The sequence below is a fragment of the Cervus canadensis genome, chromosome 7, assembly GCF_019320065.1.
Source record: "Cervus canadensis isolate Bull #8, Minnesota chromosome 7, ASM1932006v1, whole genome shotgun sequence".
NCBI lineage: Eukaryota > Metazoa > Chordata > Mammalia > Artiodactyla > Cervidae > Cervus > Cervus canadensis.
This window is the reverse complement of record NC_057392.1, coordinates 4,555,322-4,570,458: the sequence shown is the minus strand read 5'-3', so window position 1 is coordinate 4,570,458 and position 15,137 is coordinate 4,555,322. Positions and strand designations below refer to the sequence as shown.

The window sequence follows — 15,137 nt, the reverse complement described above, 5'->3', positions numbered from 1 at the left end:
GTATCCATTTAATAGGTATGGATGACACACCATAAATGGCATTTTTAAAAAATCATGAAATGTAAAAAATAATGATTTTATAATCAGAGAAACTGTAAACATTATAAGTGTTCCATTAGATCCATTCAAGACAGTTGCATTCTTAATTTTAATAAGCTACACCTGACCCATAACAAAAAGACCAAAGGGAATATACAGAAAGAAGAGTCAATCTTTGAGTATCACAGCAGCATTATTAGAATTCTCCTTCATGAATGAGAAAACAAAAACTTTTCAAAGTTCAAATTTTGAATTTTTTATTCATAATAAATTTTATTTTTAAAAATCATTCAATTTTCAGATATCAAATCTAAAGTGGTACTGGTACTATTAATTGTGGGAAAAAAGAGATGCAAAAAAATAGCAAATAGCAATAAGAACAGATTATATCATATAGTATGAACTAAGAGTCTCATGCTCTAATGACTGAGCTAGCTGGGCCATACAGAGTATGAATGAAAACTAAAGGTATAAAGAGTTAAAATTAAGAAAAAAAATTTAATTTAGTTTAGTAGAAATTAATAAAAGGAAACAGCAGTACTGTATGAGGAGGGGGTAGTTTAGGGCAGGCTCCGGTACCTGAAAGCTATAGACTCCAAGATTGCTCGGACAAGGTGGTATTTATTGGTGGAAGGCTTCAAACCCATGAAAGAGGCACATGCACAGGGGTCATTTAATGGAGCCTAAGGTAAGAGACAATAAAAGTATGTAATTATTGCTCTAAATTATATCTATAGACTTGAAAGCATATTATAGTAAAATAATAAAAATATAGCCATTTTAGGAAAAAAAGAATGCTTATTTAGAGACAGTTTTAACATAAATGACAGCCCCCAAATTATGCCAATTATTCAAATAACTTTTTGATAGGACTTAAGCAAGGTTGAGTCACAGATATTAGATTTGTGAGTCAGATCTTCTGTTTGTGCCTGTACAAAGAAAAGGGTTTGAAGCCCAGAGTAATAAATTATGAAATGCTTAGCTAGATACATGAGGAAAATGAAAAGCAATGCTAGTATTTCCCCTTTTCTCCAACTGCAAAGTGTTTATACTGAAATTGTCTACTAAGTAGAAAGGCTTTTTGAAGATACTAAGTTAAGACTTCAAGAAAACTACAAGGCAAAAAATGTGTTTTTCAGTGTCATAATTTCTATCCAATATAGTGTCAGGCTTTCAAACTAAACTCTATTTGTTAGTTTACATAGTATGACTGACTAACATCGGAAATGACTCAACCTAACATGTGCCTTGAAAAGGCCATAATCTTGAGCTGGAATTATGCATTCATCAGATGAAGTTTGTATTCATCTTTGCATCGCCAGAAATGCAAGACGATTCTGAGACAGGAAACTGAAACAGAAAGTTCTCAGTCAGAGCTTGCCATCTCTGAAGGAAACAGGCAGAACAGTTCCAACACACCTACACAAGGTCATGATGGAGGGATAGGCTGAGGCTGTCAGGAAATAATGGTGCCCAGAAGCACCTTCTAACTTCAGGGCCTGACACACCTTTACCTGGAAAACTTTCTACCACACCTTCTACTAGTTAATCCTACTCCCCTTCCATAATTTGGCTCGGCTTTCTCTGGGAAAACTTCTCATCTCAGAGACTAGATCAGGTCCCCCACTATCCATTTTTTATGGGATCCTGTAACTCATCATATCACGTGCCACAGTTTGTCATCACATGTATCTGTGTTTGTTGAAACTGCATCTTCCCCGCTACACTGTTAGCATCACAGGCAGAAACTCATCTGATGTGTTCACGTGTATCTCTGGGGCCTGGTACTGCACCTGGCCCCCAACAAGGGATCAATACACATCTGCTGAATCCACGAACAAACAATACTTCTCCTAATGTCTCAATTGAAGAAATTCTGCTTTACATCTTATCTTTACCATGACCTAGCTGTTCTTCCTCCTGTGATTTTATTTTGATAATTTTCCACAATGATTAATACCTGTTGGTGATTTACACAGTAAAAGCTGACATACAGTAAAGCTGGTCTATATACCAAATGACAGGATACAGTAAAACAAAGATGGGTCAGACTCAACCAGTTCAATTAGTCCCTAGTAGTATGCTAGGGCTTTCCTGGTGGCTCAGATGGTAAAAAAAATCCGCCTTCAATGTGGGAGACCTGGGTTCGATCCCCGGGTTGGGAAGACCCCCTAGAGGAGGACACGGCAACCCACTCCAGTATTCTTGCCTGGAGAATCCCCATGGACAGAAGAGCCTGGTGGGCTACAGTCCATGAGGTCGCAAAGAGTTGGACATGACTGAGCGACCAAGTACAGCACAGTATGCTATTTTTTTGTTTTTATTTTTTGGGCACACCACGTGGCTTGTGGGATTTCAGCTCCTCCACCAGGGATTGAACCTACCCCCTGACAGTGAAATTTCCCTGGACTGTAAGGAAATTCCTTTGCTATGGTTTTTTTCCTGCATAAAAATGACTTCTTCCAATATACCACATAAAATCTTGATAGAACTGGCCTGAAATCACTTTTGTACAAATAGCTATGAACATATTTTACCATTAGTAATAAGCCAACTTGAGGGGTTATAAATTCCATAGAAACCTAAAAATTTCTTTATAGGTTACAATGTCCCTGCATTTGTTAATCCAAGTAAATCTCTCTTTGGGAGGATAAAACAGGAAAAACAATGTCCTTTTAAAAGGCCTGGCCACATCTTGCTAGGGCAGACAGCCTCCAGCCACACCTTCAATCTATCACTGCCAAGCCCATCAAGGGAGCTCTCCAGAACCATCAACAGACCAGAAACAACAGGACTCAGCAAATTTCTGTGTGGTTCCCTGAGCAAAACCAACAGACTCCTGCCTGGGGCACAGACTACCTGCCCCAGCAGGCCCTTGTCCCCAGCGGAACTTCAGCCTAATTTCCTGGGGGCTTGCAGGATGGTTCATGCCACCATGGCTCTTGCCCTTGTCAATCTAGACCATAAAAGTAAGTTCCTCTGGCTCTAGTTGTCTTAGCATTGTAAGAATATTTTATGCCACACCAGGAGACAGCCTGGCAGAGTGGTTAAAACCTGGACTTCAGAGTCCTAAAAGCTAGCTGTGTCACTCACTGGCTGTGAGAGGCTGCCGGTCTGGGGCTTGAAACACGGCTGCTTTCGACAAAGATTCTTGTCCAAAGAATCTTTGTCTGCCAAGTGACAGAACGGCTCCAAATCTCAGTTTCCCCAGTTTCAGAATGGAATGATGCAAGTATTTTCTACCTTATTGAGTTACTGAGCATTAAATAAGACAACACATGTGAAGAATTTATGACAGTGCCCGAGACACAGTACATATTCCCAGGTTAGCTGCCACTACAATTTTGTTTAAGATTTTTTTTTTGATGAGGACCATTTTTAAAGTCTTTATTGATGTGTTACAATATTGCTTCTAATATTTATGTCTTGGTTTTTTCTGGCCAGTGAGGCATGTAGCATCTTAGTTCCCTGACCAGGGTTCAAACCCACACACTCTGCACAGGAAAGGTGAAGTCCAAATCCCTGGAGCACCAGGGAAGTCCTCTCACAATTTGAATTTTAGTTGTCATTTCTCATTCAAACCCTTCCCACTACTACTCAATTTCTTCATAACTCTTTCATTATGCTTTCTCAAGATTTCCTTCCATTGTAAATCAACTCCCCTAACCCTTAAGTAACTCTGAGATGTGTCTTCCACTGATTTTGTGGTTGGTTGCTCTAACAAGCCTGGCTCTGGGCTGGACAAATGGCATTCAATGGCAGGTCCTCAGGCTTCCACACTCCAGGACCAGGAGGACACTGTTCTAGTCTCCCATGACCACCATCAGCCACTGTACCTCTGCGTCAGGGTTTGCTAAGGTCTGTATCAACATCATGCTTTATCTCCCTTTACCTTTCCGTGGCTCAGACATCCCAGTCATCACAGAACTAGAGGGGGAGTTCACAGCCTCTGCTGGCCACAGGGAGAGGAGGTCTCAGCAAACCACCTGAATCCTTGTCTAAAGCAGCCGTGTTTCAAGCCCCAATCCCACTGCCGGCACCACAACGGCAGGGCGTGAAGACAACTGACTCAACGTATACCAAGGCTTGAAAACACAAGCTAGCCCAGCCAGAGTCCTCCCCTGGAAATGTGAATGAGGAAACTCTTCAGAGGACGCTGATGGGGAAAGGATGCACAAGGCGGAAGAAGGCTGTATTTATTTCCAAGCTGTGAAAAGGCAGAAAGTTGAAGGATATGAATGACAATAAACAGAAGCTATGAGGAAGAAATGGTACAGAGCAAAGCTGGTAAGGAGAAGAAAAAAGCAGAACCACAGACAGGCAGAAACCACAGAGAAGAACACTGAGAATTACCAAGTTAGCTGCTAACTCCTCTCCATTCCCAATGCTCAGGAGTGTGTGGATAGACAGCTCCTCTTGGGGGCGTGGAGGTAAGCAAGCCTGTTCCTTGCAAATCTAAGAACCCTCACTGGAGCGTGCCTACTCATCTGTTGAAGACTGGCACTTAGCTCAAGGTCCTGCCCACCCTGCTATGTATGGCCAATGTCACAGTAACTTCAGCATCAAGTAGATGATGACTGATGCTTGCCTCTGATACCTGTGAGGGGTGCTCTAGTTTAGCATGCCCCTCCCTAGACAAAGCCACAGTGGCTGCACCAATCGATGCCATCCAGTGTACAACCCCAAGCTCTAGCCCTCCTGGCCCATTCCCTACCGTGGCTGTCCCACAAGTTCATCTGTCCGCGAAGTTCCTCTAATGCCCCTTTCTCAGCTGACACCCCTGAGGTTATTAGGAGCCTTTAATATCCTGCCTTCCACTATCTGCAGCTGTAACAGTTTTCTAAAATCAAAGGCAGTATCACAGATACATGACCCTTCCTTCCTTCCATTCTCCTAGCCCGCATTTTCTCTAGTTGTTGATGCTGGCAGCTTATAAGTCATCTCCCCGCTATTTTCTGAACAGCCTAGTATCAACGCACTATTGTTGCTTGAATTACCTTTCAGTTTCCAATTGAGAGTTTCATTTTACATTAGGAAATAACTGTCCTGTGGTCCTCCCCCACCCCACCTCAACACATGGCCAGGTTACACGCATGGCAGGACAGGGATACTCTGTGAGCAACACAAAATTAAAAACCATATGAGTGATAGTGTCGTCTAATCTTTAGGACTCTAGCGTTACCTTGGGGTTTTTAATTATATATTTCATATTATTTTTACAGGGATATGAGTTGGTAGAGAAGTTAAAGACAGAGCTACCAAGACAGAGTCACAGCGAGGTCCCACAGCACGTTTTTCAAAAAGGGAAGGATCCACAGTCAAGTAATTAAACCCTCCCTTGGAGAAGGCAATGGCAACCCACTCCAGTACTCTTGCCTGGAAAATCCCATGGACGGAGGAGCCTGGTAGGCTGCAGTCCATGGGGTTGCTACGAGTCGGACACGACTGAGCGACTTCAATTTGCTGATGACAACTCTTCATCTAATCTTCCCCCTCAAACCTCAATCAGACAAATATTCTGCGTTCCCTTCCTAGCATAGATGATCGTCAGGTGCCTCGCATTTGCTCTGAAGAAGATGCAATGCAGTCTCTATATGTAGTCTATAACCTCTTAGTGTTTTAGGATAAAGTATACAGAAGGAAATTATCATAGATATTAAAATAATGCTTGTTTAAAACTATAGTTTGAAAATATGGTATTTTTAGGGATTTAAAACTACCCTGACCTAATTCTATCTAATTCTTTTTCACGAGGTTCTACATTATATTATCCAAACTTTTATTTTGTTTTTGTTATGTTTTCCGGGCTATGATGCATGGTATGCAGGATATTAGTTTCCCAGTCAGGGATTGAACCTATGCCCCTCATGTTGAAAGTGGGGAGTCTTAACCACTGGACTGCCAAGGGAGTCCCCATCCAAACTCTTAAATTTGGGGTTTCTTGTAAGTGATTGTTTGAGTATAGAATAGACTAGAAGGAGAAGAAATTTTTATTTTTAGAAAGAGGAAATATTTAGTGGAGAGATTTTGAGGAGTATTAACAGAACTAACTCCACCTCCCCACCCCCAAAAGGAATTTTGTTTATATAATACTACACCTGGAAACAGTTTTTAAAAGTCTTTGTAACAATATGCTAAAATTAGAGACAGTATCACAGATCTTTCAATTAAATACAAAATTAAATGTTATAAAATCATGCCTTTCACTGAGTTCACTTTTTAGTTAGGCAAAGTAAACACCATCCCACACTACAATTAACCAAAAGAAATTCTGATTTTTTTTTTAAAGTTAATGAAACTTATAAACAACTGAAAAATATTGGTGTAGTATATACCTTAACATTACTTTTCTAATTCTCAGTGGTATACCTCATCTAAGTAAAGAATGCCAATTTACTGATCTATTTTCCCTCACTGAGAAATGGCTATTTTTAGTCATGATAAAGTAACCATGGGTCTTACGTAAAATTCTATAATAAACCTGCCAACTTTTAGTTTCCACAGAGATGGAGTTCTGAGCAGAAGCCAGGAGAATTTGCTCTTCCCTCTTGTGGAATTCATGCCAGATCAAAACACAACTTCTGGGATTTCCTTGATGGTCCAGTGCAGGGGGCACAGGTTCAACCCTGGCTGGGCAACTAAGATCCTGCATGCAACATGGTGCAACCAAAAATAAAAATGAAATAAAACACTGTTTAAAAAAAAAAAAAACACACACACACTGTAACAAACTTAAAGCTTGATAATCATTAAAGAAAAAACACAACTTCTCAGCCTGAGAAAGTACCCTTTCCCCCTTAGTTCTGTTCAGTGCTCACAGTTTCAGATAAGGGAATAGCAGTTATATAATATTAAGTGTGATTAAGAAGAGGGAAGGGGCTTCCCAGGTGGCTCAGCAATAAAGAATATGCCTGCAATGCAGGAAACATTGATACATGAGTTCAATCCCCGGGGTGGGAAGATCCCATGGGGGAGGAAATGGCAACCCACTCTAGTATTCTTGCCAAGATAATCCCATGGACTGAGGAGCCTAATGGGCTACAGTCCATGGGCTACAAAAGGGTCAGACATGAATGAGCAACTAGACAGCAAAACAACAAGAAAAGGGAAATGTTTGTAATTGCAATTAACTTTAAAAAAAAAATACCTGCAATCCACTAAAAGATGGAACAAAATAAACTCCTTCAGAATCTTCCAAGCTTTTGGCCATTTTTTCAGTTTCAGCAGCATCTGTGAACAGATCTGCAAAAACAAAAACAAACAACAACCAAAAAAAAAAACCCTAAAACAAAACGAAGAGGTTGGGGAGGGACAAACAGAATTATACTACATGACTAGTATTCACCTGCATCAACATTCATTACAAATATTATGTGAAAGGTTGCTCACTTAGAAGGGTCAACAAAAAGGCAAGCGGCTCTAGTGTTATGTGGGTTCTCCCGCTGCAAAGGTTTACAGCCCATGGAAGGAGTAAGAGGAACAGAGAACCCTCATAGATGGGCTTGGTATGAGCAGGCCTTAGTTTTTCATTTAAATATATTTGGGCTGATCAAAAATCAAATCTATGTGTTTTTTGGCATTAAAAAAAAATTCTCCTAAAGATGACACTCATTCTAGTTTTCTGATGAAAAGGTCAGCTACTATACCAACTAGAACAGTCAACCATATTAACCTACAACAACTAAGAGAGTCAACTGAAAAACTATTCTAATGAGTTCTCTAAAGGGCTGGTAATACACATACTAAAAGTCAATCTTTATAAAACAAACAAAAATAAATCAAGATCCAATTTAGTATATTTTTTTTTACTGAAGTATATAATATAGGAAGATGAACACAGGAAGACAAACAGGTTCTAAGTATAAAGCTGGAAGAATTTTCAGTGTGGATACACTCAGGAAGCCAACACCAAGATCAAGATACTAACTGCTTTTGTTCAACAACACGCTTTTGAGCTTCCTTCATTTTGTTACAAGCAGCTGTACTTCACTCATTCTCATAGCTATATCATATTCCATTCTCACCAAACACAATTCATTCAACTGTTCTACAGCTGATATATATGTAGGTAGTTTCCAGTTTTTGGCTAATATAAACAGGCCACTTTAAATACACATGTATTTTCCTTTTGGTAAGTATATGTACATATTTCTGGTTGTTACATACCAAAGGATGGAATTGCGAGTCCTAGGATTTTCACATTTACACTAGCTTTAGCAGACATTGCCAAATCATTTTCTAAAGTGGGTTTTTTTTTTTTTTTAACCAATTTAAGGCTCCTGTCAGCCATATGAGAGTTCCAGTTACTCTATATTCTTACTAACAATTGATACTGTCTATGGTTTTCATTTTCACCATTAGTTGGAATTGCACAATAACTTGATTTCTTACTTCTCTGTTAACTAACAAAATTGACATATTTTTCACTGGCCATTCAGATGCATTTGTTTGTGAAGTGACTCCTGAATAAGCATGTGAGAATGACAGCAGAGATCATGTGACAAGGATCAACACTTGGTCATAATAAATATTGTTGGCCTTACACTGTAATAATGAAAGATTTATTAAAGACAAGAAGATTATGGAACATTTATGATAAAACTACAATGCAGGAGATGCCAGAGATGTGTGTTCAATCCCTGGGTTGAGAAGATCCCCGGAGAAGGAAATGGCAACCCACTCCAGTATTTTTGACTAGGAAAACCCATGCACAGAGGACCCTGGTGGGCTATGGTGCTTGGGGCTGCAAAGAGTTGGACATGACTGAGCATTCATGCATGTGTGATAAAACTAACATTAATATGGACTTCTCAATAATTATTGCAAATTTTACTCAAAATGACAGTTATTTAGACCCATAAGTTACATTCATTTGTTCAAAATGTCCAGATAACACTTCAAAAACTAACATATTAAGAAGAAAATACTGCTCTTAAAATCTATATATTTAAGAAATCATGTCCAAATGTCTAACTTTTAAAATCAAGATGTGGAAACTATACTAAATGGCAGGTTTGAGGAAAGATTTTGGTAACAGACAAGGAAACAGGGGGGAAGAAATCTAGTTTGTTCACATTCTTTACTGGTTATTCTGTTCTTGCTTGAGGAATTTCTCTAAATAATCTTCTACTTAAACTGTTCTCATATGAGCTTCTTGACAGCAAGTCTTTAGGAGTAAACAGACTTCACTCAGTCTCTCCCACTGAATGCAGCTAAGAAGCCTGGATGGAATCCTGGATGGATTACAGCAGAGCTATCTAAGGACACAAAAGAATAAGCAGGCAGTCCAGCCAGGGAACTGTGACTACCACCGAACCGGCAGTGAATTTCCTCTTCTTTATTTTCTCTGATATCTCCTGTCCTAGAACCAGGGACAGTGTGAAACCTGAAACTGGGGTCTGCACACTGGGAGTAATCATGAAGAACTTCTGAGGAAGCCCTTTCTTTCTGATTTGAGGAGAAGGAGGAGTCAGGGTCTCCTACAGAACAGAGAGTGGGGAAATAATCCCCTTGTTCTTGATTTTTGAATGATTTTTCATTCTACCTGAATAAGAGAGAAAAAACATTGTATTTTCATGTTTTTGCAAAAACAAAGAGGAGAGATAAACCAAAAACCAATGAAGTGACTCTCTACAAGGGGAAGGAAGACAGGATGAAGGGATAGGAGAGGGAGTCAACTGTTCCTTTTACGAATTTTACTTAGAAATCATATTAAAATTCCACACTAAAAAAAAGGTGCTCAAAAAGGATGCAGCAGGGAAAACTAAAAATGAATGATAACAAAAACAAATAAACCCAACTCTTTTCAAATTAATAAACTCAGTGAAGGGAGAAGAAAAAGAATTAATCTAAGTAAATTTGAATAGCATGGTTTGACCATATACGCTTACTATAAAGAAAAAAGAAAAAACTCTGCAAACAATCTTTAATGCTGTTTGTTGCAGTGGTATAGGTCTAGTAATTCAAATTCTTTGGTGTATATTTAAAGATTGAGCAAATGAGTATATAATATTGTGTTGGGAGCTAGGGTTCTCAGTGTGGAAAGAGGGAGATAAAAATATAAAACAGGGACCCTTCTCTCGTACACACACACACATTTCTACATTTCTAGCTCTAGTCATTGTTCTTATATATTTAAAATTTTTTTTAATTTATGAAATTGTATACTTTATTTATTTATTTTGGGGGGCTGCACCCCATGGCATGTGGGATCTTAGTTTCCCAACCATGGATTGAACCCAGGTCCTCCCAGTAAAAGTGTGTCCTAACCACCGGACCACTAGAGAATTCCCTCAGTCATTGGTTTTAAATACCATTTCCCCCTAAAAGGAGGCAGGGTTCACTGGAAAACTTAATGGCAGGTACGAAAAACACAAGATGAATTTATCATGTTGTGCCAGAAATTAAGCAAATGCTAAAAAAAAGAATACAGATAGACATTTCTAAGACATGGAAGCCAGTCTAAGGAGATTTTCACCGACCAAATCTGGGACTATTGAGAATTAAAACACAAAAGTAAGAACCAGAACTTATAACCTGCTGAATAAAATAAGAAACCATTAGTTTATATCAACAATAACAGAGGAAATGGAGGGCTCTTCCTAATATAACAACAGAATGTTAACTAATAAACAGAATGGAAAAATGGAACCAGAAAATACCATTTTTTGAGCCATCCCAGTAAAGACTGATTCAGGTATGAAATATCAATGAAACCTGAATTTAGGGGGTGGGGGAAGTTTGGTGAAAAAAGGGATATCACCTAATTGCAAATTATCTACCAACATATTACTTATGACAAAAAAATAGTACTTATACAACAGAGAAATCAGAAAATATCTTATGCATGTGAACAAAATTAACAGAACCAAAACAGGAATAAGGAACATTCTGCATCTCCAGGTATGTATTCTGAGAAAGACACATTATCACTTATTTATCATTTCAACCCAAATACATTACCTAGATCTAGACATGAAAGGGCTTTCCAGGTGGCATTAGGGGTAAAGAATCTGCCAGCCAATGCAGGAGACATAAGAGACATGGGTTTCAGGAGACGGGGTCAGGAAGATCCCCTGGAGGAAGGCATGGCAACCCACTCCAGTATTCTTACCTGGAGAGTCCCCATGGACAAACAAGCCTGGCGGGCTACAGTCCATGGGGTCGTAGACACATGAAAAACCCAAACTGAGAGACATTCTAGAAAATAACTGACATTCATCAAAAATATCAGTGGCATGAAAAACAAAGCAAAGCTGAGGAAACTATTCTAGATTATAGGAACTTATAAGCAATCATGGGCTTCCCTGGTGGCTCAGACACTAAAGAATCTGCCTGCAGTGCAGGAGATGCATGTTCGATCCCTGGGTCAGGAAGAGCCCCTGGGGAATGGAATGGCTACCCATTCCACTATTCTTGCCTGGAAAATCTCATAGACAAAGGAGCCTGGAGGGCTACAGTCCATGGAGTCACAAAGAATCAGACACAACTGAGTGACTAACACACACACATGCATAAGCAATGCTGGACTGGATTCTGTAGTGGAAAAAAATTGCCATGAACGACAGGATTGGGACATATGACAAAGTTGGAATGTAGACTGTAAATCTGATGAAAGTACTGGACCCAATGTTAAATTTTCTGAAGTTAATAATCTCACTTGAGGGATTCTTGTTCTTAGGAAGATGATATTCCTAAGAATATTAGGAAGAGGAGAATATTAGTAAGAGGATATTCTTGTTCTTAGGAAATAACACAGTGAAACACTACAGGAAAAGGAGTAAGATACATGCAATCTATTACCAAAGAGCTGAGAAAATTATATAGATATTTATCTATTTTATGGCATATTGGGGGTTTTGCTGGTTGCTCAGTGGTAAAAAATGCGCCTGCCAATACTGGGTATGATGATTTGATCCCTGGGTCAGAAAAGCCCCTGGAGAAGGAAATGGAAACCCACTCCATTATTCTTGCCTGGAGAATTTCAAGGACAAAGGAGCATGGCGGACTACAGTCCATGGAGTCACAAAGACTCAGACATGACTGAGCAACTAAACAACAGCAAGAGCATACTGGATGGAAAGATGAACGGGGGGATAACAGACAGACAGAGTAGTCACGGCAAGATGCTGGAACATGGCAAATCTGGGATAAAGGGTATATAAGAACTTTTGCACTATTTTTACCATTTTGAAATTATTTCAAAACAGAAAGTTGAAACAGTTCTCATTGTCTCTTCCTTTCCTGTCTCTCCATATCCATATTTATACCCTGGGTAACTTCAGTTCAGTTCAGTCGCTCAGTCATGTCTGACTCTTTGCGACCCCATGAATTGCAGCACACCAGGACTCCCTGTCCATCACCAACTCCCGGAGTTTACTCAAACTCATGCCCATCGAGTCGGTGATGCCATCCAGCCATCTCATCCTCTGTCGTCCCCTTCTCCTCCTGCCCCCAATCCCTCCCAGCAGCAGGGTCTTTTCCAACGAGTCAACTCTTCGCATGAGGTAGCCAAAGTATTGGAGTTTCAGCTTCATCATCAGTCCTTCCAATGAACACCCAGGACTGATCTCCTTTAGGATGGACTGGTTGGATCTCCTTGCAGTCCAAGGGACTCTCAAGAGTCTTCTCCAATACCACAGTTCAAAAGCATCAATTTTTCGGCGCTCAGCTTTCTTCACAGTCCAACTCTCACATCCATACATGACCACTGGAAAAACCACAGCCTTGACTAGACGGACCTTTGTTGGCAAAGTAATGTCTCTGCTTTTTAATATGCTATCTAGGTTGGTCATAACTTTCCTTCCAAGGAGTAAGCGTCTTTTAATTTCATGGCTGCAATCACCATCTACAGTGATTTTGGAGCCCCAAAAAATAAAAGTCTGACACTGTTTCCATTGTCTCCCCATCTATTTCCCATGAGGTGATGGGACCAGATGCCATGATCTTAGTTTTCCGAATGTTAAGCTTTAAGCCAACTTTTTCCCTCTCCTCTTTCACTTTCATCAAGAGGCTTTTTAGTTCCTCTTCACTTTCTGCCATAAGGGTGGTGTCATCTGCATATCTGAGGTTATTGATATTTCTCCCGGCAATTTTGATTCCTGCTTGTGCTTCCTCCAGCCCAGCATTTCTCATGATGTACTCTGCATATAAGTTAAACAAGCATGGTGACAATATACAGCCTTGACGGACTCCTTTTCCTATTTGCAATCAGTCTGTTGTTCCATGTCCAGTTCTACTTGTTGCTTCCTGACCTGCATACAGGTTTCTCAAGAGGCAGGTCAGGTGGTCTGGTATTCCCATCTCTTTCAGAATTTTCCTCAGTTTATTGTGATCCACATAGTCAAAGGCTTTGGCATAGTCAATAAAGCAGAAATAGATGTTTTTCTGGAACTCTCTTGCTTTTTAGATGATCCAGCGGATATTGGCAATTTAATCTCTGGTTCCTCGGCCTTTCCTAAAACCAGCTTGAACATCTGGAAGTTCTCGGTTCACATATTGCTGAAACCTGGCTTGGAGAATTTTGAGCATTACTTTACTAGCGTGTGAGATGAGTGCAATTGTGCAGTAGTTTGAGCATTCTTTGGGATTGCCTTTCTTTGGAATTGGAATGAAAACTGACCTTTTCCAGTCCTGTGGCCACTGCTGAGTTTTCCAAATTTGCTGGCATACTGAGTGCAGCACTTTCACAGCATCATCTTTCAAGATTTGAAATACCTCAACTGGAATTCCATCACATCCACTAGCTTTGTTCGTAGCGATGCTTTCTAAGGCCCACTTGACTTCACATTCCAGGATGTCTGGCTCTAGGTGAGTGATCACACCACTGTGATTATCTGGGTCGTGAAGATCTTTTTTGTACAGTTCTTCTGTGTATTCTTGCCACCTCTTCTTAATATCTTCTGCTTCTGTTAGGTCCATACCATTTCTGTCCTTTACTGAGCCCATTTTTGCATGAAATATTCCCTTGGTATCTCTAATTTTCTTGAAGAGATCTCTAGTCTTTCCCATTCTGTTGTTTTCCTCTATTTCTTTGCATTGATCACTGAGGAAGGCTTTCTTATCTCTCCTGGCTATTCTTTGGGACTCTGCATTCAAATGGGAATATCTTTCCTTTTCTCCTTTGCTTTTTGCTTCTCTTCTTTCACAGCTATTTGTAAGGCTTCCTCAGACAACCATTTTGCCTTTTTGCATTTCTTTTCCATGGGGATGGTCTTGCTTCCTGTCTCCTGTACAGTGTCACGAACCTCCGTCCATAGTTCATCAGGCTCTCTGTCTATCAGATCTAGTCTTGTAAATCTATTTCTCACTTCCACTGTATAGTCATAAGGGATTTGATTTAGGTCATACCTGAATGGTCTAGCTTAGAGATGTTTAAAAGAAAAAATAAAATAAAAGAGATCAGTTTACCAATTTACTTTTTATTATTCTCTCTCAATTTCATGATTTGCATAGCTTTGTCATTTTTGGCTTAGAAATTTAAAATGCTTCTCTTTATTTGCTTCTTAATAAGCACTCATCATTTTCCTCCAAGTATCATTTTTAATTTTCTTTTTTATAGAATTACAGTCATTTTCTTTAGTTTCTACTATTAAATTGTTTTTCCAATGCTTTCCTTGGCCCTATGCTACCTTAGAAAAGATATTTTCAAATTTCCAAGTGGCTAAGTACCATTTAAATACTGTTTTTACTGTTCATTTTACTATTCTAACTGTATCACATAATACTGTATTCTAACTGTATTCTAACTGTATTACTTAACAAGCTGCAATGTTCCACTCTTGCTTTTCCAAGTATGGCCCTGAGAAAAGGTTTTGGTGGTGGTGGTTGTTGTGTGTGTCTGTGTGTGTGTGTGAGAGAGAAAAGGGATTTACACAGACTTGAAACAAAAATATAAATGAAACAGAAAGAAGAACGAAAAACAGAAAACATGTACACTGTGTTGTCTATACTTGATCAACAATTTGCCCCACAAATGACACATCACAGAATTAAAAGCATTCATCAGTTCAGTTCAGTTCAGTCGCTCAGTCGTGTCCAACTCTGTGACCCCATGAACTGCAGCACACCAGGCCTCCCTGTCCATCACCAACTCCCAG

The 15,137-nt window shown here is 39.6% G+C and overlaps 1 protein-coding gene across 4 annotated transcripts in view; it reads right to left on the bottom strand.

Annotated features, from left to right (window-relative positions):
* Positions 1-15,137, bottom strand: part of GK5 (glycerol kinase 5) — a 77,068-nt gene that overhangs the window by 8,003 nt on the left and 53,928 nt on the right. For 3 of the 4 annotated variants that reach the window (XM_043474211.1, XM_043474213.1, XM_043474214.1), the window contains 2 exons: positions 7,187-7,281; positions 619-722 (listed from right to left, as the gene is read on the bottom strand). In XM_043474211.1, coding sequence (XP_043330146.1) covers positions 619-722; positions 7,187-7,281 — 199 coding nt within the window. Of the gene's footprint in view, positions 1-618; positions 723-6,373; positions 6,686-7,186; positions 7,282-15,137 lie in introns of those variants that run through there. The other variant, XM_043474212.1, reaches the window with a different exon arrangement.